The sequence below is a fragment of the Typopeltis vanoorti genome, chromosome 4 (assembly GCF_054136105.1).
Source record: "Typopeltis vanoorti isolate ZY-2024b chromosome 4, IOZ_Tvanoo_1.0, whole genome shotgun sequence".
NCBI lineage: Eukaryota > Metazoa > Arthropoda > Arachnida > Uropygi > Thelyphonidae > Typopeltis > Typopeltis vanoorti.
Window position 1 is genome coordinate 136,557,233 of NC_143552.1, and position 25,673 is coordinate 136,582,905.

The window sequence follows — 25,673 nt, forward strand, 5'->3', positions numbered from 1 at the left end:
ACTGACTAGTGAGGAAGAGTTTCAGTTTTGGGAAGAGATAGAAGTCAGAGGGAGCCAAATCTGGGGAACAGGGTGGATGTTCTAACAATTCATAGTGCAGTTCCCTTAATTTTCCCATTGTCAAAACACCTTTGTGGGCAGGTGCATTGTCCTGATGAAAAATGATTTTTTTCTTCTGCAAACTGGGTCTTTTCTCACAAATTTTTTCATCTAGTCTGGTTAAAAGATCAGAAAACTATTCCCCATTTATTGTTTTACCCTTTTCAAGATAATTAACAAACAAAATGCCTTTAGCATACCAAAACACCGATGTCGTGACCTTTCCTGCTGATGGAACTGACTATGTCTTCTTTGGTGCTGAACAACCGGCTTCTGTCCACTGTTTTGACTGCTGTTTGGATTCTGGTGTGTAACAGTGAATCCAAGTCTCAGTTTTATTCATGTTAAAATGCTCCAAGCACTGTTCAGAGAGTTTCAGAGATTCAGGGGGGGGGGGTCAGGTTAAGTGAACGAGGCAGCCATGCAGTGAGAAACATCAACTGATGCATGGAAGGGCTTCATCCTGCATGAAAATGACAATCAATACTCAGGTGTTGCTGTAGCTGTGGGAAAACAAAACTATTTATCATATCGTGAAATCTCTCGGCAATAACTGAGCAGGTCACAGGACCCAACTGGTGAATGTCCTCAAAGAAGAATGATCCAATGATAAATGAAGTAAATTCAAACCAGACAGTAACTTTGGGTGAATGCAAAGGAATTTGTTGAATAGCATGCGGGTTTTATGTACCCCATACCTGACAACTGTGGGTATTCACAGCTCCATTCAGGTGAAAGTGAGCCACATCTCCACCACAAAATCATCCACAGCTATGCAGTGTCCAACTCCACTCAAGCAAGTAATGTTAACATGAATGTCAGTCGACTTTAAAAGTCCAGTAGGTGCAACTCCTGTGTCAGGAGAATCTTGAATGGGTAGCAATGCAGAACTTCATAGAATTTTCCAGAAGTTGTGTAAGGTACATCCATGTGTCTTGATACAGCACATGTGCACTGCAGGAAACACACTGTTATTAATGGCTTGCTCCACAATGGCAGTAGCAACTACATTCACTTGTTGGTTTGTGACCTCTGCCAGGTCCATCTCCCAATGATCAATTTCTTCAAAATTATTAATCATTCATCACAGAGCATATAGAGATAGTGGTCATTGTCAACATTTGTTCAGGTGACAAAAACTGTGGCATGCTGAAATAGCATTGCAATTGTTTAGGTCACATATGGGCAACTCCCGGCCCACGGGCAGGATCCAGCTCTCTACTTCTTTTGATCCGGCCCTAATCTATTTCAGCAAAGTTTGTCTGATTCATGGTGGGGGAAAACATGGTGTGTTCTACTAACTCACATTCAGCTGACGTCATATGACTTGTGCAAAACACACTATGTTTTCTCCAACCATGGTCTCTTTCTCACTTTGACTAGTGGCGTGTGTGAACGTGTTACAACATGTCAGTTCGATACTTGCAGTGGTGTTGTGCTTTGTTCAGTGGCTGCATTGATGTTATGTTCTGTTCGGTGCCTGCATTGATGTTGTATTCTGTTTAGTGCCTGCGATGTAGAAGACAGTTTTGTTTGATAGTTCTGAATATTGTTTATAAATTTGGGACAATGTCAGGAGTTATTACAAAAAAAAGAAAAGTAGATGCAGAGAATCGTCAATTTCAAGACAACTGGACGGAAGATTATTATTTTATTCTGAATAAAGGTTTGCCTGTATGTTTGCTGTGCAACGAATCCGTATCTGTCAACAAAGAATACAACTTGAAGAGACACTTTACTTCGAGACATGCGAATCATCCAAAAATTGATGGACAACTACGAAAAGATGAAATACAGAAGTTGAAGAACTTGGATACCCAGCAGCAAATGTTCAACAAGCAAAGAACGCAGCACCACAGCATTGTTAAAGCCAGCTTTGTAGTAAGCGAAAAAATCTCTAAGCATTCGAAGTCATTTGGTGAAGGAGAATTTATCAAAGGATGTCTGCTGGATGTTGCAAGTATAATATGTCCTGAAAAGAAAAAAGACATCAAGAATATTCGTTTGTTGAGACTACTGTTGTCCAACGGATATAAATTATGGCTGATGATATCAAAAAAAGTGTAAAAGAGAAGATTGCCAGATTGGAAGCATTTTCAATTGCTTTGGATGACAGCACTGATGCCTCCGATACAGCACAACTAGCAATATTTATTCGAGGAGTTGATGCGGATTTCAACATCACAGAAGAATTATTGGTGCTTCGGCCATTAAAAGGAACAACTACCAGTGAAGATATATTTGAAACAGTCAACACAGTCTTCGAGAGATTTGGGCTTAAATGGAGTTCACTATCTGGCATATGCGCTGATGGAGCCCCTGCAATGGTTGGTGCACAGAAGGGATTTATTGGAATAGTTCATGAAAGAGCAATAGAACTACAGATCCATCCAGAAAATTTAACAAATTTTCACTGCATTATCCACCAACAAAATTGGTGTGCAAAATCGATTAAATTCACAAATGTTATGGAAGTTGTAGTAGCCAGTATTAACTTTATTAAGTCATGTGCACTTAATCACTGCCAATTTAAGGAGTATTTGGTAGACCTATTTTCAGATTATGAAGATGTGTCTTATTACTGTGAAGTGAGGTGTTTGAGTAAAGGTAAAATGTTAAAACGATTTTATGATCTGAGACAAGACATTGCAGATTTTATGGACATAAAAGGAAACACAATTAACCAAGCAAAAGATGATGAGTGGGTGGGTGTGATTTAGCATTCCTTGTAGATGTCACCGGATACCTAAATGAACTGAATCTTAAATTGCAAAAACAAGGACAATTGGTTCATGAACTGCATGGAATGTCAAAGCTTTTTGTAATAAACTAAGATTGTTGGAAAGTCAGATAAGAGCTAAAAATTGTTATCATTTTCCTACTCTAGCAACTCATAAAAATATCCCTTATAATTGTTATGGAGATGAACTGAACAAATTGCTCTATTAGTGCAATTTGATACAAGGTTTGCCTACTTCAAAAAAACAAAGACTCCACATTCGCTATATTTGCTCGTCCGATGGATGCTGATAAATAATGTGCCAGAAAACTTACAGATGGAACTTATTGAGCTTCAGGCAGATTTAGTGCTAAAATCACAATTTAACAACATTGCTTTGATGGATTTTTATTCAAGTGCCGAAAAGACAAATGATTTATTCAAGAAAAATCATTTGTCTTTTCGGCAGCACATATATGTGTGAACAGTTTTTTTCGAGGATGAAATACAATAAATCAAAAATTCGGACAAGAATAACGGACAAAAACCTCAAAAATTCTATGTGATTATCCTTAAGTAATATTAACGTCAATATTGATAGTCTCATAGTTGAAGTACAAGGCGAATCTTCACATTAAATTGTTATGTCGTTCATTATATTATAAAATTTATGTAGAGCTTTATACCAAAGCATTATATTATAAATAAATGAAATATGAAGTAGCAACTTGTTTTAATTGATTTAATATTAATTTATTTTATTTAATAATTTGGTCAGGCCCTTGACTCAGAGACAGAATGATAATTTGGCCCCCGACGTGCTTTGCTCATGAAAATGAGCAAAGCACTTTGGGGCAAGGTTAGTGCCATCACTGTGGACAGTATTAACAACCAGAATCAAGAGAAAAATCCTGTGTCCATTTTTTTAAACCCTCCTAGCACCTGCCAAATTGCATGATATGACAAATTCCATGCATTTCATGTTTACAACTCCACTGGCAGTGAATTTTGGAATTTGGAACTAACTTTTTTTTTCTTCTCAGATATTGCTTTTGCATGATGTACAACATATTTCCTGGAAAATTTCACAGCATCTGGATCACTTGATAGCACTCTACAAGGCCTTAAAAAGGAAGATACTAGAATTTTGATCACCCTGTGTAAAAAAAAAAAAAAATATATATATATATATATATATATATATATATAAAATGCATAATCTTCCAGTATAATTCTTTTTTGTGTTTAAATTGTCATTCATCATTACTTTCATTTTCTTTCTGTTTATCTTCAACCAATTGATGGACACTTGGTCTAATTTTCTTAATTTTATTTCAAAGTCATCTGCATCTTCTGCCAAGAAAACTACATTTCAGCCACTAGGTGGCGAGAGCAGTGATGGTTGTTGCATGGGCTGCAAAAAGATAAGTAAATTTTATATTTAATGTGTGGTGATATTGTCTAATTTGTAGATTGTGTGTTGAAGGGGGGGGGGGGATATTTGAGTGTGGAACACGGTGTTCGGTTAAATTTCGAAGGCAATATTACATTAACTTCACTGTTTCTTGTTAGTGCTCTAATACCACATGATGGTGAAAGGCAGATCATTGTGTAGGTTGGAGCAAAAGAAGATTAAAGTGAATGGTGTGGCCTTTTCAAAAATGGCATGCTGCTGTGAATGTAATATGTATGTGTGGGAAGATATCACAAATGTTTATGTCGAGAGGCTGAATAAGAGAAAGGAGTGAGTGCAGGTTATAGGAAGTGTGATATTCTGATGGACCATGAAGCTTGTTTAAATATGAGTACAGAACATCGTATCATAAATGAAACAGTAGTTGAGGAACATTGTGTGAATGTTTCAGAAAGTGTATGGAAGGGATAGCGAGAAAAAGAGTTTGACTAGCGATAAAGTGTATGATAATGATGTTGATAAAGAGTACAATTAATGGTAAGATGGCAAGCAAGGTTGGTGGCAAACCACGTGTGACTGACAAAAAGATAGTGAGAGTAGATAATAGGGAAAACTGATACAAGATTTGACAGCTGAGTTAACGAAGATGAGGCAAGAGATGAAGCAGATGCAGAGTGAAATGAAGAGAACTGTAAATATGTATGAAAGAGTGAACAAGATGGGAACAAAAGGCTTACGATTGGCATTGTATGCAGATTTGATTATTAGAGGTGCAGTAAATGAGCAGATGTACAAGGTTTGTTTTCTGGGAGGTAAAATGAACAGAGTGATTGAGGCATTAGACATGAGGAGTAAGCAAGCAAAAGAGTTGGTAGTGGTAGTAAGAACAGGGAGAATGCAAGATTAGATATCAGGAGGTTGTCAAGAAGGATAAAAGATAATAGTGTGATAGAAAAGGTAGTCAAAAACAAAACAATACATCGAATTTTCTTTAATATTTTGATTTGACATCCTTGTAAAACTGAACTCGATAAATCTCACATGAGATTCAAACTCGAATCTCGTGTGAGATTTTACAATTCTAAAAAGGATGAAGATATATTGCGGTCCAGAGGCAATTGACTAAGATAGTTTCTGGTTTCTGGAATGTTGAGTATGAAGAAAGGTTGAGAAGATGCAATTTGCAGACAGAGGGAAGTGGTTTTATATGAGAGAGAGACATACAAGTTGGTAAGGGGTTGTTATAGGATTAACGTTGAAGAGGTTTTTCATAAAATGGTGAATGATAGGGAAGAGAACAAGAGATCATCCCTGGAAGCTGTATAAGTAAGGTGTGAGCAAGGGAGTGAGAAGCAGATATTTTGCATTGGAGTTGTGAATGATTGGAATGCATTGCCTAAGAGCATGATGTTTGCAGAAAATTTAAATATGTTTAAGTCATGGTATGATGAGCTGTGTGCATGACAAAAGAACCTACTGCAACAAGTCTGACTCCATGGGGATTTTGGGATAATAATAATATCATCAGCTAAACACAGACGAATTAGAATCTTTCCATTCATTTTAATTCCTCCATTCTTCCAGTTCAATTCATGAAAAACTTTCTCTAAGGCAGATTTATGCAAAGAGTTTAGGAGATATTGTATCTCCCTGTCTTATTCCTCTATTCATTGGAACTTTTCTTATGCAGTTTAATATCAGAGGTGATATGGCTACATATGTATTTCAAAGTTTCTATAGATGTTTCTTCTATTCCTGTTTTAAGAGTGATTCTAGGATAGCGAAGGAATTTGATGGAGTCAAATGCTTTTTCAAAATCCACAAAGGCAATATAGAGGGATTTATTATATTCATTTGTCTTTTCTATAATTTGCCTAAAACTATGGATTTCATCAACTGTACTGTAATTATGTCTAAACCCTGTCTGCTCCTCTGAATGCATATACTCGAGCTGTTGTAGTATTCTGTTATTTATTACTTTTGTAAATGTTTTGTATATTGTTGATAATAAACTAATGGATCTATAATTTTTAACATTCTCCTATTCACCAGAAAAATTATTATTAATGCATTATTCCATGCTTCTCCTGGGATATTTCTCTATTTTAAACAAAGTGTGAAGAGTCTTGAGAAGTAGTCAGCCACTGTTTTCAAAGCTACTTCAACTTCTCTCATAACTTTTGGAACTGGAAATCTTCTTGAAGATGATTGCCTCTAAATTTCTTTCTTTATCATTGTACAGCTAATCATAATCTTCCTTAATTCTCTTTATTATTCCATTTCTATCTCTGATTATTTTGCATTCTTTTCCCATAACAGTTTTCTATTGTCAAAAGCTCCTCACAAAACTTTCATATTTTTATTCATTTCAATGGTTTCTTTTATTTTTTTTGGTATTAAAGGATTATATTTCATCTGTCATTCTTTTTCTGATTGTTTTGCATAATTCTGAATATTCTATTGAATTTCTTCTAGTAACATTCCTTTTGAATTCTCAGTGTTTGCTTAACAAATCTTGAGTTTCTTTTGAGAGTTTGTCATTTCTTGTATAGGAAATAATTCTGCCTATTTCATAGGAGATATTAATTATAGTTTTACATCATTTTTGATTAGTCTCATCTAGAATATTTTCTTCTCCCTCTTTTAACTCTGAATTTATCTGAAGGTTCATTTTTTTCAAGTTTTATGTAGCTCCCATCCACAAAAGGTTATTTCGTAAACCTATAATACATTCATACTGTGGATGGGTTAGGGATATTTTTCTCTATTTTTATTAATTTTATAATTTTTTTTTTTGCATTTTTAATTTAATTTTTACCTAGTGTGGAAACCCTGCGCTAGAGATCAAACAAAAGTTTTTTTTTTTCCAGTTACTTAGACCTCCAATAAGCAGGGCATGATTTTATGGTAGAAGGAGTTAATAGATGAAAGAAAATCATGCAACTCAGCCACACTGTGTTTCCATATTATAAATATGTCATCTATGTATCTCCATCAAAGTGATTGTTTAGGATTTGAAAAAGATTTCTTGTTCCAAGTTTTCCATGAATAACTCAGCACATGGATGAGATTCCCATTTGAAGGGCCCATTGAATTTCCCATTGAAAGGCCAGATAGTTGTTTGTAGATTTTCCCATTCCAATGGAAAAAATTTGAGTTGAGACAGTGTTTAAATAGTTGAGAGATGCCTTAAACTAGTAAGTTTAATTAATAACTATTACAACCTATAAACCCATTGTTAGTTATTTTTGTTACATTTGTTTTTGGTCAAAAAAATCAACATGCTAAAAACAATAGTGAAGAATGTGAAACTTAGCTGAATAACTACATAACAAGCTCACAGCTAGTTTTCAAATTCTCTGCTATCTGATGATGATTTCTCCAAAACAGCCAACATGCTATCAGACTGCTGCATTCATTTGTCACCATCATAATCGATCCTTATCCGTCTACTGCTGGTCGATGATCTCCTTCATATTTTTCCACATTTCTCTGTCTCGGATCCAGTCGTTTCCCATCAAATGATGTAGTTCATCTCTCCACCTTGTTGATGGTCTGCCAGGTCTTCCTGAACCTTCTCATACTTTCCATTCTGAACAAATTTTTGTCCGGTCATCGTTTCTCCCTGTCTTGCAATGTGTCTTGCTCATCTCCATTTTTTAAAATTTCTTTAATGATGTCTTTTAACCTTGTTTTTTCCCTGATATCTATGTTCTTTTTCTTTATCTAGTCTTTTTATATCTAACATTGACCTTTCCATATTTCTCTGTGCAGCTCCTAATTTATTTTCCAATCTTCTTGTGATGCCTCAAATTTCGGCTCCATACGTCATAGCTGGTATGATGCATTGTTCATATGCTTTTTAGAGAGATAGATGTGTTTTCTTTAAAATTTTATTGCATTTTCCAAATTGTCTCCATCCTTGGTTTATTCTTTGTTATATTTCATGTTCCCAATTTCTTTCTTATGTTAATTATTTGACCTAGATATTTGAATTTAGTTACATTTTATATTTCATTGTCATTTATTGCTATATTTTGGTTGTAGTAGTTTATATTTTTGTAGTACAATATTTTAGTTTTATCAATTATATTGAGACCAGACTTGTTTCTTTCAGTACTTAATTCTTTAATGATTTCTTTTAGCTCTTCAAGTGTTTTAGAAAATAGTAAAATGTCATCTGCAATCTTACATTGCTTAGATATTGACCATTTATTCTGGATACGCTGGAAGGGCACTCTATTTCATCGCAGCAAATACAAGCATGAAAGACTATTCCTCAAATCTGCCTCAACTCTGAAAAACTTTTCAAACCTCAACAAATTTGCATTCATGAAACTGCCCCAAATTTAGGAAGCATATGTTTTAAGATCATCAGCCCAACGGCCAAGACAACCCAATTTAGCCTACTAGGGGGACACCGTTTAGGACTAGGCCCGACTTCTGTTGCCTTTATTCAGCCTCATTTGCTCAGTGTTATGTGCTAGTGTGCACATATCATTGTTTTTTGTGATCCCTGATGATGGCAATGTAACATTGCTGAAATATAGGAAGGTATTGATTAAAGTTTTTAATTAATATTCTAGTATACATTGTCATTTCCTGAAAATTAAAAGTTAAACATTTATTCTGATAGCTTTTTTTTCCAATTTAGATTTTTAAATATTGCAAGTATTGAATATTATATTGGTGACATAGTATCTCCTTGTCTTATTCCTCTGTCTATTTTAATTTTTGCTTTTAGATTATTTAATTGTATATTACTTGTTGTATTCTGGTATATATGTTGTATTAGTTGAATATATGGTTTTTCAATACCTTGATTATTTAGTGTCTCTATTATTGCTGTTCTTTCTAGTGTATCAAATGCTTTTTCATTATCTATACATGCCAAACAAAGTGGTATGTTGTATTCATTTGTTTTTTTCTATTATTTCGTTAATAGTTTGGAGGTGGTCATTAGTTGAATATCCACTCTTGAATCCTACTTGGTCTTTTGTTTGTGAGAACTCCAGTTTATTTTTCATCCTATTGGCTAATATTTTGGTGGATAATTTATACATATATGAAAGCAGGCTGATTAGTCTGTAGTTTTTTAGATCTGTATGATCTCCTTTTTTGTATACTATGACTGTTTGTGATTTGTTCCAGTCGCCTGGGATTTTAGATCCTCTCAAACATTTATTAAAAAGCATTTGAACTTTTTTTAGTAATTCTCTTCCTTCATGTCGTATCATATCTGCTATAATTTTATCTGGTCCAGGGCTTTTATTATTTGGCATTTCTTTTAAGGCTTTTTCTATTTCTTCAATCAATACTGATGTACTTCCACTTCATAGTGAATTTCAATGTCCTGATTGGGGTGTTTAGAGCTATATAAATTCATGTAGAATTCTTAGATTCTTTCTATTATTTTTGTCTTTCCTGGATCAATTTACCATTCTTGCCTTTAATATTGATTTTTTGTGCTTTTCCTTTCTGTAAGTGTTTATTCTCATGGTAGTTTCGATGGTTTTACTTTTTTTCAATAGTTTCTTTTAGTTTCTTTGTATTATATTCTCTTATTTCTTTCTGTACTTAATTCTTTAATCATTTTTTTAAGCTCTACAGGTGTTTTAGAAAATAGTACAATGTCATCTGCAAATCTTAAATTGTTTATGTACAGGTTTTTAATTTTTCAACTCCTTTTTTCTTAAATCTGTAATTTTTGAATCATTGTCTTTTGTCATTTCTTTTACTTATATTTAATTCATGCAGTTCATCTTATTCACTGGTTTTATATTTTTATGTTATTTAAAATCCAACCCCATTTTTTGCCAGTAATTATTATTATTGTTACCTGACACCTCCAGGGAGTCCAAGGACTCATCGAGGGAGGTAACCATGATCAAATTTCATACCAAACATCATATCATTGTCTTCATTTCCAAATCTGGGATATATATTATTATTATTATTATTATTTGACACCTCCAGGGAGTCCAAGGACTCATCGAGAGAGGGCAACTGCTCTACAACTCTGTCTCCACCACTCAATTCACCAACTGACTACAATGCTATCTACTGCCGACCACCACCACTAGTATTTTCACAGACAATCATAAACATCCATGCCCACGGCAGGATTTGAACCCACAGCCTTTTGGCTGGAGAGCAGATACGCTAACCACTCAGCCAGTGGACCGAGATTTGCTATAAACGCTTTTATTAGGGACTATTTCCAAAGCTAAACAAATTCATAACTATAATATTGAATTCAGAATGAATTAAAGTTATACTTACACTAAACAATGTTGACTCTGTAATGTACTGATAGTGCTTTTCATATTCTTCTGAAGTGCTCTGCATTCATTAGCTGTAAATATATGAAGCACCAATGAATACATGGTAGTGAAGTTTCAGGTTGACAGGTAGATTCTTATATTAATGTTGCTTATTAACTTACTTGCCATTTCCCATATCTTATGAAATTATACTTAATCTTATATATGTGATTAAATGTTAACTGGAAAAAAAAAATACTAGCTGTTAGCAATAATATTTGGGTTTTATATCAATAAAAATTATACTTTGTTTTCTATCAAGCCACTTGTTTTAATGAAAGCTTTAGTTTGAAAAAGAAAAGAAGAGGAAAAACTTGCACTTTATTGGAATGGAAATTCATTATAAAAATATAGTGAATGATGCTTCCATTTTATAATGAATTTTATAATAAGAGGATACAAAGGCACCTGCAAAAAGGTGCCTGTGTTCAAAATTACCAAACAGCCATGAGCTCAGCTACTGGTGGAGGCTAGTTGCATATTGATTTCTAAAAGTTTAGATAATTAGGGATTATCTGCCTGTTTACTTCCTTTGGGAAATAAACAGGCAGATAATCTATTTATTATTTATTGCTTTTATAATTGGATAACAACTGTATGAATAGCATGCGAAAATCTGAACTTTTTTCTAGTGAATAGTAAACCAAAGAAAGTCCTGAGATATACTTCATAAGTTTATGAGGTATATCTGGCAGAATAATACAGTATTTGTCATTCATATGGACTACATGTTTTCATGTCAATCCATATTGACATAATTCATCAGAAAATATGGCAGCACATTTCACTATACTCATTATGCTTAATTTTACTTGAAATGCAGCTCAGAAACACTTCTGATTTGTGTACATGTATGATTCATGTCTTTTCTTTTTGTAGATGAAAGAAAACAAAAAAATGACTTGAATTTCTTCCAAAATATAACATTCTTTCATCCAGATGAAAGAGCTGTTCAAAGAAGCAAAAATGATATGTAAAAAAGTAAAAAATTGTGAGTCTGCTGCCTCAGTATGATGGGACAGAGTTGAAAAGGATCATGATTGCTAATGAGTCAATGAGAAAATTGTGCAGGAAGTATAGTGTGCAGTTTTTTTTTTATGTATGGAGTGATGATGAATGAAAGGACTACATTTAAATGATTTTGGAGTTAGATGTCTCGAGAAAGCATTGTTCAGAGAGAATCTGGAAGTGCAAAACCAGGGAAACTAAACATATCAGGAGGGGGGGGGGGATGAATCCAAGCATTCGACTGGCCATTCCTGTGATAAATGAGTGTGTGGGTGTGTACTTATGCAATGCTGAATATGATTTCACAGGTTTCCGATTGTCATTACCGATTCGAATGAATCGGTAATGACATTACACAAGGGTAACAGTGGGTACAAGAGGATGTTGAAATGCATGTATAAGAACACAACAAGTATCAGGAATGAGGGAGATGAGTTTTGGACATTGGTCAGATCGATTTAGCTGAAAATTATAAGCATCAGTAAGACCTCATTGACAGAAAATGATATAATAAATTTAGTTCAATCCTTTATCCAAGTGTAAGCAAACAAAGTTTGTGCCAGAAGTATCTTCAGGAATGAGGAAAATGTGATAAAGGTGGACCAAGCTCTCATCACTTCTTGTCTTACTATTTCCCATAATGCAAAGCACATCTCTTGTGGACATGTATAATGCTATGCAATAAAGGAAGGGCCACTACCCAGACTGGTTTCGACCTTTATTGAGGTCTCGTCAGTGGGAGCCTGACCTACATGTGGTGATACTAAGGCAGAAGCAATAGAGAAGTCATATTTACCTATACGAGTTGCCAAAAAAGGTGTACCACCTTATTATTAAATTACTCTGAATTTAGAGAAAGATGTTGGAAGTTTTTTTCCCCACTTGGTTAGACTATAATAAATTTAGTTTAATCCTTTATCCAAGTGTAAGCGAACAAAATTTGCACCTGAAGTACATTCAGGAATGAGGATAAAGGATAGCTATATAACTGAGAGGAGACCTCCACATAGCCTTTAAAGGAATGCGGAGAACCGACCAGGGCTTCTGACCTAATGTCCAATCCTCACCTTCCCGTGGAGCACCCTGTTGGGTATCTACTTTGATACTGAACGAACGATGATGGGCTGGCAATTTGGGATTTAGCCGACCAAATTGTATTCTTATTGGTTAAACCAAAATAAAAAATGATGGTACAACATGACAAAATTTCATGCCGGCTGGGGCGTCGCCCGGTTAAACAAGGCCCCCGTTGTTTTCGCCAGGGAACCAGGGTGAACAGCAAAAAGTCAGCTACTGGAACAAATCTGAAAACAAACCCCAACTCAACATCACCAGAGTTAAAGATCGGTACTATCAACGTAAGAAGCCTGAATGGCAAAGAAATGGAGCTAGCTGAGGAATTAGATAAGTACCAGATCGACATAATAGGGGTGACTGAAACAAAAAAGACCAAAACTGGTGAGATCTTTCTGAGCAATAAATACAAAATGTTATATTCAGGCAATGACAATCAAGGAAAAGAAGGAGTAGCCATAGTATTCAACACAAAATACGAGGCTAGTCTTCTTGAATGGCAGTCAGTCTCAAGTAGAGTAATGTGGGCAAATATGAGAATGGGGAACTGGACAATGAGACTTATTTGTGCCTATGGTCCCACAGAAGGTTATACTAAGGTAGAAGTGGAGGAATTTTTTGACGCTTTAGAAAAAGCAACTGACACAATGAAAAAGGAAAAGTTGGTCCTTGTTGGGGATCTAAATAGCAGAGTAGGAAATGATTGTGAGACATACAAAAACATTTTGGGAAAATTTGGAGAAAAGAGCAAAGCTAATAATAATGGCAAATATCTGTTGGATTTCTGCTCAGGACATGGACTGGTTATTACTAACACCATGTTCCAACATAAAAATGTGCACAAATTCACATGGAGAGAAGAGGCTAGGAATAAGAAAAGTCTCATTGACTATGTTATTGTTGATAGTGATGTTTTCTCCCTGGTGCAGGACACCAGAGTGTACAGAGGATTTGAAATTGGAAGTGATCACTATTTAGTCTTGAGCAGGATAAAATTGAATTTCATATTGAAAAGAATAACATGTAAGAAAGTTTTAAAGCAAATAAAAGTTGAGCAGCTCTCAGATGTGAACTGTAGACTAAAATACAGAAAGATTATTGAAAAGAAAATGAAAGAGTTTGAGAACAGGAATCAAACCTTGGAGATTCAATGGCAAACTCTGAAAAAAACATTGATTGATTCTGCCAGAGAGGCATGTGGTGAGGTTGTCTACAATGATAAAAAAATCAGAACTCCCTGGTGGACACAGGAAGTTAAAGAGGCAGTGAAGGAAAAGAAGAAAGCATATCAAAAGTTCCTGGCAAATAAGTCAGCTTGTGCTCTTAGAGAATACAGAGGCAAATGTAAGAAAGCTAAACACTGTGTAAAACTAGCTCAACAAAAGTCATGGGGGGACTTTGGTAAGAACATAGAAAATAAATATCAAGAAGATAGTAAGATATTTTGGAGGTTGTTGAAGAAGCTTAGAAATAGAGGAAAGAGTGCTGTAAAAGTAGTTAGAGATGATAAAGGTGACATGAAAACAGGAGAAAAAGATATCCTTGAAGTATGGGGTAATTACTTTGAAAAACTGCTAAATGAAACAAGCAGTGATGACAGCACAGTGATAAAAAACACTGACCAGGCATGCAGTCAGGAATACATATCCATACTTGAAGCAGAAAAAGCCATCAAAGGCTTGAAATGTGGAAAGGCAGCAGGAGTAGATGATATTCGACCAGAAATGCTGAAGTATGGTGGTATAAAAGTCTCACAGTGGCTGCACTGCATAGTTCAGAAAGCCTGGACAGAGGGACGAATTCCCGATGATTGGAGTAGAGCTGTAATAGTACCCATATATAAAAAGGGAAATAAAACTGAATGTGAGAATTACAGAGGTATTTCCCTACTGAGTGTTCCTGGCAAGATCTATGCAAGTATACTTGAGAAACGGTTGAGAAGAATTGTGGAAGAAAAGCTTGGTGAAGAACAAGCTGGATTCAGGCCAAACAGAGGCTGTCAGGATCAGATCTTCACTTTACAACAAATAGTCGAGAAGGCATGGGAATATAACAAAGATCTGTATTTAAGTTTTGTCGATTTGGAAAAGGCATATGACAAGGTGCCAAGAGAGAAGCTATTCAATACGCTGCAGTTATATGGTGTCAATGGGGCATTATATCAAGCAATACTTAGTCTTTATCTGAGTTGTAAGTCAGCAGTTAGAATTGAAGGAAGTACAGGAAGATGGTTTAATGTTAAATCTGGTGTGAGACAAGGATGTACATTATCCCCTCTGTTATTCATTATCTATATGGATCATATTATGAAGGAAAGCGGTATTAAACCTGATATCAAAATTGGGGATGTTAATGTCAGCTCTTTGCTTTATGCAGATGATGTTATACTTCTAAATAAATCCGCTACAAGTCTGCAAGATTCTCTGACTAAATTGAATAGCTGTTGTAATAGATATGGTATGAAGGTCAGCAATAAAAAGACAAAGACAATGAAAATAGGCAGAATCATTGAAAATGTCAACTGTGTTGTGAATGGAGAACCTGTGGAACAAGTAAAACATTTCAGCTACTTAGGCACAATTTTTACTGAAGATGGTAAATTAAATATAGAAATAGATAACAGAATCAGCAAAGCTGGTATGGTGGGAAGTCAATTGAATAAATTCATATGGAATAAGAAAGAAATTAGTTGGAACACTAAATTAGCTGTATACAAGACAGTGTTCAAACCAGGTTTAACTTATGGATCTGAGAGCTGGGTGAGAAGTAAAACACTTGACCAAAGACTAGAGACCGCAGATATGAGAGTCCTGAGAAAGATTAGAGGCGTGAACAGATGGCATCAATGGCAATATCATATTAAAAATGAGGATATTAGGAAAGAACTTGACATTGTCAGCATCCAGGAATGCATTAGCAGAGCTAATCTCAAGTGGTATGGTCACTTAAATAGAATGGGAGAGGAAAGATTAGCAAAACAAGTTTTCTCTGACAGGTTGGCAGGAAAACGACCCAGAGGAAGACCAAGATATAGGTGGATTGATAGGGTACAAAGTGCCTTAGACGATAGAAATATATCTGATAATGTTGGAGTCTTGACAAGTAACAGACTGATTTGGAGGAAAATTGTAGATAGGAAGTTAGTAATGATGTAATTTTTTCATGTAGTACTGTCATATCCTGTACACCCCTTGAGGATACATGGCAGGAATTTGATGATGATGATGACTAAATTTATTATAATCTAACCAAGTGGAAAAAGAAAAGAAAGATAAAAACTTCCAAAATGATATAGGGATAGAATGTAAAGGGTACTGTATTTTCGTAGAGGATAGAGGAAAAAAGACAGGAGGTGGGGTAATGATTATTATTATAATTATACAAGAATCTCCATGGAGTCTGAAGACTCATTGCATGAGACCCAATCTATCATACCTCTCCTTGAACTCATTAACAGAAAAAGCACTCACAACTGACTATGGCAACCCATTCCACTCATTTACCGCTCCCCAAGCAAAAAATCTAGTCCTCACACCTCTACTGACCACACCTTTATTCAACTTCCAGGGATGACCCCTTGTTCTGTTCCCTCTAGCCAAGTGCTGAAATATTATCCCTGCTGTATACTATAAAACCCTTTAAGCAACTTAAATGTTTCTATCATATCCCTTCTTTTATTCCTCTCAACTAACTTTTGCAATCCACACACCTTTAATCTATCCTCATAGGGGCACATTCCACAGACCACTCACCATCTTGGTCACTTGCCTCTGAATCCTCTCCACCACTTCCACATCCCCAAGAAAACTCGGTGACCAGACTTGAGCACAGTAACCCAGATGTGGGCATATCAAGGCTTTATAAATAGTAATTACAACTTCCTTATTACTACTTGTTAATGTGTTCTTCACTAGTCAAGTAATCTTATGTGCTACCTTAGCAATATGTCCTCTAAACATCAACTCTCTGTCTACCACCACCACCCCTAAATCTCTAGTTTCATCTATTTCCTAGAGTACAGTGCCATCAATGTGATAAACAGCTTGTAATCTATTTATCCCAAAGTGATAACTTTACATTTCTCGACATTAAACTGACACCCATACTGACAGCCTACTTAAATCATCCTGCAAGCTCTTCACATCACCTTGATTAACTATATTAACTATTACTCTACCTAATTTTGCATCATCAGCAAACAACTGAATATTTCCTTTCAGGTTATTTCCTATATCATTTATGTACAAATTAAACAGCAATGGTCCCCGCACTGAACCTTATGCCACACCACTAGTTACCTGTTTTCGCTTTTATTCTGCCTCTCCCCAGCAGACACCCTCTAAATCCACTTAACCAGTCATATCCATCCCCATTTGTTCTAATTTGTGTAACAGTGCTCCATTCTGTCAAATGCTTTAGCAAAATTCAGCAAAATCATCGTGTAGCCATTTCCTTTATCCAACTCAGCTGTCACTCTATTATAAAAAGTTAATAAATTACTAAGGCATGACCGACCCTCATACAGTATCATATTTTTATCTACCCATTCTTAAATTCTCTTTTTTTTACAATTTTTCTAGTATAGTGGTACCACGTAGTTCGTATTTAATTCGTTCTAGAAACCCGTTTGAACTATGAATCGTTTGAAGTCCGAATCAAGATTTTACATAAGAAATAATGGAAAGCAAAATAATCCATTCCCATATCCAAAAAATTTCAATAATTTTTTTTAATTTTATCTATTTTAGGTTTTTTAATATTAATAACTTAGAAAAAATTAAACAAAATACAGTCATCCCTCGACTTACGTCCGGATTCTGTTCCATCCGGCAGGATGTAAGTCAAATCGGACGTAAGTGGATACATTAAATCAACAGAGTTATAGGGGTTAGGGACTTAACCGTAATAAGTATACGGTACTATCATTCTAATTTTTAAACCTTATTATAAAACTGTACTGTGTGTTACTGCCACTGTAAAATAGGAGAATAATCACCGAATCATATCTTCATTACCTTCCCTGTGTGAACGATCAGGCTGTGGCTCTTCTTGTGTAACCTTTGTTTTTTGATGAAAACGTCCAATGTGCTTTGCTTATTCCTCTTCTTTTCATCATAAATTTGTTCATAACAAGCAAATGCAGCATGTACTTTCGTTTCTATTATTAAGTAGCATTCAACATTGGGGTCCATGTCCTCAGCCATTTTGAGAACATCGCTAACCGCAAAGAACATTTCTGCAAGACCTTTCAACGTAAATTGTTTAACTACCTCTTCCTATTTCTCTTTTCCCTGTTCCTTCTCTTGTTTTTCCTCTTCAGCACAGTTCAACCAATTCTTTTGGTCAACTCTTCAGGGGAACTTTCAATGAGTTGAATTATGTAATCAGCATTCACTTCGAGATTCAGATTATTTGCTAGGCTCACTATTACAAACTTTCAAAATCATGCACAAACATTTTTAATGTCTTTTTTTTCCATATGCCACTCATACATTGAGAGGTCACTTCATCCCAAGCCACAGCAATTAATAGCATGAAAAATATCGAATGTCTTCCAGAATTGCATTAGAGTCTGGTTATTTCCTTCATTAGCAGAAATGGCTTGTGAAAAAGTTCTCCATAGATAATAAGCCTTAAACACTGCAAGAACTTCCTGATCCATCGGTTGGATCAATGAAGTAGTGTTTGGAGGGAGAAACATGACCTTGAACTTGGTGAAGATCACCGCTATAAGATGGATGACCTGGAGCATTATCTAGAATTAATATAATTTTAAATTCTACATTTTCTTTCGCACAGTAGCTTTTTATTTCACTCGCATAACAGTTGATTAAGGCATCCTCAAACAATTTTTGAGTTCTTCTTATTGCTCCGATAATGAACTAGGAGTATGCTTGCTAATGTTTTTGAAGATTCGTGGATTCTCACTGTGCCATATCACAAATGGTTTCAGTTTATATCCAGCCACATTACCCATAACAGAATCATAATACAGGCATTCAGAACTTTGAAACTAGATATAGATTTTAGCTTTTTGTAGATGAATGTCCACTCGGGCATTTTTTTTCCAAAACAAGGACGTCTCATACATATTAAATATTTGCTCTGGCAAATAATTTTCCTCCGTAATAATTTTATCCAATTTTTCCACAAACTTCTTAGCAGCCTTCTCAGCACTTGCAGATTCCCATACATTTTCACATTATGCAGTGCACAACTCTGATTAAATCTCACGAACTTACTGAGAGAAGCATTGAATTCATAGTCGTGATTGGGCCCTACTTTCTCCTTCAACACGTTGAAGAGACTTAGTGCCTTAGCAGTTATGGTCCTAGTGTTAAGGGGTATGCACTTTTGGTTCAGATCCTCTATCCATGATGCAAGTAGCTTTTCCAAATCACAGATATGACCTTGTCGTTGCTTCGTCACTATTGTTGATTTAATGGAAGCAGATGCTCTCACAGCTGCTAAGATTTTATCCTTATTTTTCAAAATGGTCGTCACTGTAGCATGAGACCATCCAAAGTCATGTGCGATCACATTGTGCAGCTTATCAGCTTCATGTTGCTTTATAATTTGCAACTTCGTTTCATGATCAATTGCCTCTTTTTCTATCATTCTTCACTAGGTTTTTTGATTGTGCATGTAGGGGGGCCATGTTGCACAAAACATCGCGAAATATTTAACGATAAAAATACACAAATAACCCATTTCTCAAACACAAAATTAACAGAGGTACTGTTGAAAGCACTGTTGCCACTGTGCATGCTTTACCTTACGCTCGCTTGCATCTTGTTTGAAAGTATAGCCGAGAATGTTATTTATTTCCTTATGGGATCACGGATGTATCTTCGAAAGGACGTAAGTCGAGGGATGACTGTAATCTTATATTTATTTTATTAATTTTAATTATTACAACATAAAAATAACAGTGAAGAATATTTTTTTAATATAAAAATTATAAAGACGAAAATAATGCTCTTGTTGTTAAGCATCTTCTTTTTGCTTCTTAGCCAGAGTTGAGAATGCTGATTCACGTTCTCTTTTTTCTGCAGAGAAGAATCTATCTAATGTTGTTTGGCGCTGACGATTTTCTTTGATATTTTTAAAAAACCCATCACGTTGTCATGGAATAAGTTGATATTCCTGGTCACTATTGTCTTATTAGGGTGCCAATTTTCCACAATAGCATGTGTTCTAACCCAAACAGAGAACAATTCTTGAAGGTCGGCATTGGAAATGCATCCTTTGGCATCCTTCTCTTCCATAAAAATTTCTTTTTCCACTTCTTTTTGTTGTTGATCATGAAGATGTTGAAGTTCTTCTGTGCTCAGTTTGGTTTTATGATCATCTATTAACTCCTCTACATCCTCATCACTCACCTCTAATCCCATAGCGTTACCCAAAGACACAATTTCATTTACAACAGACTCTTCTTCACAGCTTACTACTTCACTGACTGAAATACAATTTGGCCAGAGTTTTTTTTTCAAACAGAAATCATTGTTTTAATAGAAACTTCTTTCCATGCCTTATCGATGATCCTTAAAGCAATGAGAATGTTGCTCTTTCAAAACTACTTTAAGAGTTGTTCTGTGGTATTGGTTATCTCAAAGCACTTTTGAAACATAGCCTTAATATACAATTTTTCGAAGTTTGAAATCACTTGCTGGTCCATGGGTTGTATGATGGAAGCAGTATTAGGCGGCAAAAACTTTATCTTGATGAAACTGAATTCACCAACTAAATCCCCCTGTAAATTTGGGGGATGAGCAGGAGCATTGTCCATCACTAGAAGAGCTTTTAATGGTAGATTTTTTTCACTAAGATAAGCTTTTACAGTGGGAGCAAATTCTTGATAAATCCACTCAGTGAAAAACTCTCTGGTAACCCCAAGCTTCAGTGTTGGCCCTCCATATAACACCGAATTTGCTCTTTATGACATTATTCTTTTTAAAAACACGTGGATTTTCAGAATGGTAAACAAGCAAAGGCTTTATCTTATAGGATAAAGGAGTTTTTCCATCTCTTCAATAACATGTGACCCCCTGAAGGTCAATGTTGTCACACCTTTAGTCCACTGTTGTCCACTAGCATTATCACAAAACAGCATAGTAATTCTACATTTCATAGGTTTATATCCCATTGTTGTCTTTTTCTTCTTTTGTGATATAGATCCTTTTGGGCCTTTTTTTCCAAAAAAGGCCTGTTTCATTGCAATTAAAAACCTGTTGAAATACAAATCCCTCACTATCCACATACTCCTTAAAGGTTTTTACAAATTTGTCCCCTTCTTCTACATCGGCACTCGCACCCTCTCCGTGCATGACAACACTACGGATCTCAGTTCATTTTTTGAATTTATCAAACCAGCCTCTACTTCCTTTAAACTCCCCATTTTCAGTACTGGTCTCAGGTGTGCGTTTCTTAAGTTCTCTATGCAGATGTTTGGCTTTCTCACAAATAATTCTCTCAGTAATAACGTCACCACATAATCGCTTTTCATTTATCCACACTAAAAGGAGTTTTTTCCATCTCTTCAATAACATGTGACCTCGTGGAGGTCAATGTTGTCACACCTTTAGCCACATTTGCTGATTTTATTGCTTTCTTATTCTTAAGAATGCTAGTTATCGTTGACTTTGACATTTTAAACATCATCGCCAGATCTGTCAAACGTGTACCGTACCACTTGTGTTTCATGATAATTTCTTTTTTATCTCAATTGTTGATACTACAACTTTTCTTTTAGGTTTTGTTCTTTCTACATTCTTGGATGCCATTGGCAATAAAAAAAATGGCAAAAACAGTTAAAAATTCTCTACACAAACGTATCTGACTAGGTTGTGTAAAGTAAGGGACAATGCACAGCGGACTGAGACAGATACACATACTGCTCAGGCACGGGGAAGTGAGTGAGGGAAATTAGTGGGGGAGAAACATGCCCAATGGCATGCCGAAACTGTCTAATGCTATATGACTCTGAGTTGTTGGACTATAGTTCGAACTGCAAATCAAATTTCTTGCATTTTCAAGCGTTTGAACTCTGGAACATTCAGGGCTAGAAGCGTTCAAACTACGAGGCACCACTTTACTTTTATCCCCATGCCTGAAATACTGATTGGTCTATAATTTGCTACTGCAGTCTTAGAACTTCCTTTGTGCAAATGAATAATTTTGCCCTCTTTCCACTCCCTTGGAACTCTACCAGAACTGGGAATTAAATTAAATAGCTAAGTCAAAGGCATTGCCAGCTCTCTTGTGCATTCTCACAAAACCCTAGCTGATATTCCACATAATCCCACAGTTGCATTTACATTGAGATTCTGCAATATCGTAAGAACCTCCAATTTATCCACCTCTGTTACCACATCAGTGTCTGTCACATAAGTTAAAGCAGTAACCTCACTAGGAAGATATGCTTGCAAAGTGGTCACTCAGTAACTCAACTATTTTATCCACTTCTGTCCCCTCGTGACCATCATCACTCATTAAGGTTAATCTTCCACAGTCATTCTTCCTCTTACTTGCCACATAACGAAAGACCTCTTTAGGATTTCCTTTGGCCTGATTGGCTAAATTCTTCTCATAATCTGATTTTGCCTTTCTTGCCATGCTGGTCACCTTTCTTGCCTGAGCCTAGTACTGTTCATAAGTTTGCTGGTCACCTTTCTCTTTACATACCTTCCACAGCATTTTCTTCTTCTGCAGCTTGTGCTTAATGATATTACTCATCCATCTAACTCCTGCTCGATTAACTCTCCTTACCCTAGGTATACAATTTAATACTGCTTCCTCTAGATGACCCTTAACTATATCCCATACACATCCTTACCTATAAAATCCAGTGTTTTATGCTATGGTACAGATTTAAGCTTCTTCCTAAGCATGTCATAATCACCTGCCTTGTAGTTCCACAAATATCCCTTCTTGATAGAAAATTCCTCATGTTTTACAATTTCCCAAGTCAAGACTGTACGGTCATTTTCACCAATTTCAAGCAATGTTATCAACTTCATTATGGATAGCTCTTCTGATCCTGTGACCAGGTCCAATAACTCTCCCACCCCTAGTCCCCTCCATCACATGGTGCCTTAAGTATTAATCTCTTAGCAGGTGTATAAATTCTATTTCCTTTCTACCATGTGATCTTTCTTATTTCCAGTCTATATCTCCATAGTTGAAATCCCCCATAATAATCATCACTTGATCTGTACTCATTGTACTAATTTGGCAATGCATGTCTTCCAGATCATCTGTAGAACTCCCTGGCCTACAGTAACAACCAACTGTATATTTTGTCTTAATGGTTTTAATCTCATAGCAGATTGCTTCAAATGAACAGCCACACTTCCACCTGTCTCCTATTCTTTTTGGTTGCAATTCATCTGCTATCATCAGCAGTACTCCTCCCACATCCTATCTTCTCTATCTTCCCTGAAAATACTAAACCCTTCACATTCAATCCCTCTAACTACATCATCTGCTGTTAGCCAAGTCTCACAAATGCCTATAACTTTTGGTGAGGTTGCACTAATCAATGCTAAAAATTGCCCCCTCTTGTTCCTGATACTTCTGGCATTAGTATATAGAAATGGCAACATCCTTTCATTCCCCCACCCACCCTGACTTTTCTGAATTGATTACCTAATTTAATATTTTTACTTGAGAGACTAGATTCCTTACTCGTCATTCTCACACTCACTAACTTTATGGGTGCCTTCATGCAAACTCACTTGCATCCACTCTAATTGCTTAAGTTTTCCTGAATTTGCACATCAGCATGCTCAGTGAACAAAGCTCTCTCCAGACACCTAAACCATTGAAATGAGGTCCATCTGCATTGAACAAATACAGACCACAGATCCACAAATTCTACATTATTCGTTCTGCACAATCCATGTATATTTTCATCGGCTATCAATGCCCTCCTCCTCCTCAGTTTGCCTCTATCACAATCTTAACCTTCTTGCGCTTCAGTTTTGCCTCTTCTAACAACACCTTTACATTCTCCCTCATAGAATACTTCTCGCCTCTCAAATCATTGGTACCAACAAAGACTATCATTTTCTTCGATTTATCCTTTTGCATAAGCATTTTCTTCATCTGCAGCTTGTGCTTAATGATATTACTCATCCATCTAACTCCTGCTCGATTAACTCTCCTTACCCTAGGTATACAATTTAGTACCGCTTCCTCTAGATGACCCTTAACTATATCCCATACACATCCTTACCTGCAGTGTTTTATGCCATGGTACAGATTTAAGATTCTTCCTAAGCATGTCATAATCACCTACCTTGTAGTTCCACAAATATCCCTTCTTGATAGAAAATTCCTCATGTTTTACAATTTCCACGTATGGCGTGGCTAATATCGTGAATTTTTGCCCCCAGGAAACACTATTTGTATTATTATTATCTGAGACCTCCAGGGAGCCAAGGACTCATCGAGGGAGGCTGTAAATTACCCAACCCAGATATCATACTTTCTCTTAAATTCATTCACACTAGATGCACTCACTGCTCTCTGGGGAAAAAATCCAACTCTTACCCCTTTCTTGACTGTGAAAAAACTTAATTTCCATGGATGCCCCCGTGTTCTCTTCCCGCCTTCCAAAAAGACCTCTATCATATCACCCATCTTTCTCCTATTAACCAGAGTCTGCAATCCACATACTTGCAATCTGTCCTCATAATCTAAATCTCATAATCAGGATATAATCTTTGTAACTCTTCTTTGCACCCATTCCACCCTTGGAACCTGGGAGACCAAATCTGCACACAGTAATCCAGGTGTGGTCTTATAAAAGCCTTATAAAGAGGCAAAATTACTTCCTTATCCTTACATGTCAAGGTTCACTTCACCATAGCAATTATCTTCTGAGTTGTATTTGCAACTTTTGCTGTGACCTTTGAACTTTAAATTCTTATCCACCAATACACTAAGATCCCTTGCCTCTTCAGTTTCTTGTAGCATAACCCCACTAATATAATATGCCGCTGGAACTCTAATCATGCCAAAGTGCATAACTTTACACTTACTAACATTAAATTGACAGACATTTTCCTTTGCCCAGATTTCCAGTCTATTCAAATCATTTTGTAACTGCTGAATATCAGTAGCATCCCTGATTGCTCTACCTATCTTCACATCATCAGCAAACAATTGCAAATCTGATGATAGACCCTGCTTGATGTCATTAATGTATAGATTGAACAATAATGGCCCAAGGACTGAACCCTGAGGTACACTAGTGGGTACCTTAAATCTGGCAGATTCAAACCCACTGTATACCACTTTTTGATATCTGTCTGTCAACCACCCTCTGATCCAAGTCAATAGATTATCTTCCAATCCCATATTCTCCAGTTTACGCAACAGTCTATCATGTGGTATCCTATCAAATGCCTTAGAAAAACACAACATTATCATAGTGTATCCATTCCCTTTATCCAACTCGGCCGAAAATTCAGATAGATGAACAAGAGGTGTAATAATGTTCATAATTTGTAATTTATAGTTTATTATATTGTTTATGATGTCACCCTTATATTCAATGCATTTCTCCTCTTACTTCATTCTCTTCATGTCTGCTTGAGCTAATATAAAAATACCTCTATGCTCTTATCTCAAACTCACTTATAATACTATTATCCTAATTTAGTCCGTTCGTAATCTACTTAGCTTGCTCCCCCCCCCCTTTTCAATTTTGTGAAGTATACTCTTACACATGCTAGTAATGTAGACTGAGGAAAAGCCTCTTGCTGGGGCAAAATCCTTAATCTAGGTTGCTGTAATTCTAGTTATTAATCCTTAAAAATTTATTTTTGTTAATGATTGCATAAAAGAATGTTTTATCTTTCCTTTACATACAAGAGAATAATTTAGCTAAGCACGTATAATAACTCTTAAATCAATTTTATCTCAAGCAACTCTGAATTACTCAGTCGTAGCTGTTACTTCACTTAGGTCACACAGGTTCGATTTGTTTTTGTGAGACAGTGTTGGCTAACAAAGATCAGGCAAGCTATTA

General features: G+C 35.9%; 1 protein-coding gene across 2 annotated transcripts in view; it reads right to left on the reverse strand.

The window, feature by feature from the left end:
• The window catches only part of LOC150107697 (coiled-coil domain-containing protein 112-like), a 203,512-nt gene that overhangs the window by 81,622 nt on the left and 96,217 nt on the right, over window positions 1-25,673 (reverse strand). For both annotated transcript variants that reach the window (XM_090391470.1, XM_090391471.1), the window contains one exon: window positions 10,515-10,587. In XM_090391470.1, the coding sequence (XP_090247596.1) occupies window positions 10,515-10,587 (73 nt within the window). The remainder of the gene's footprint in view (window positions 1-10,514; window positions 10,588-25,673) is intronic.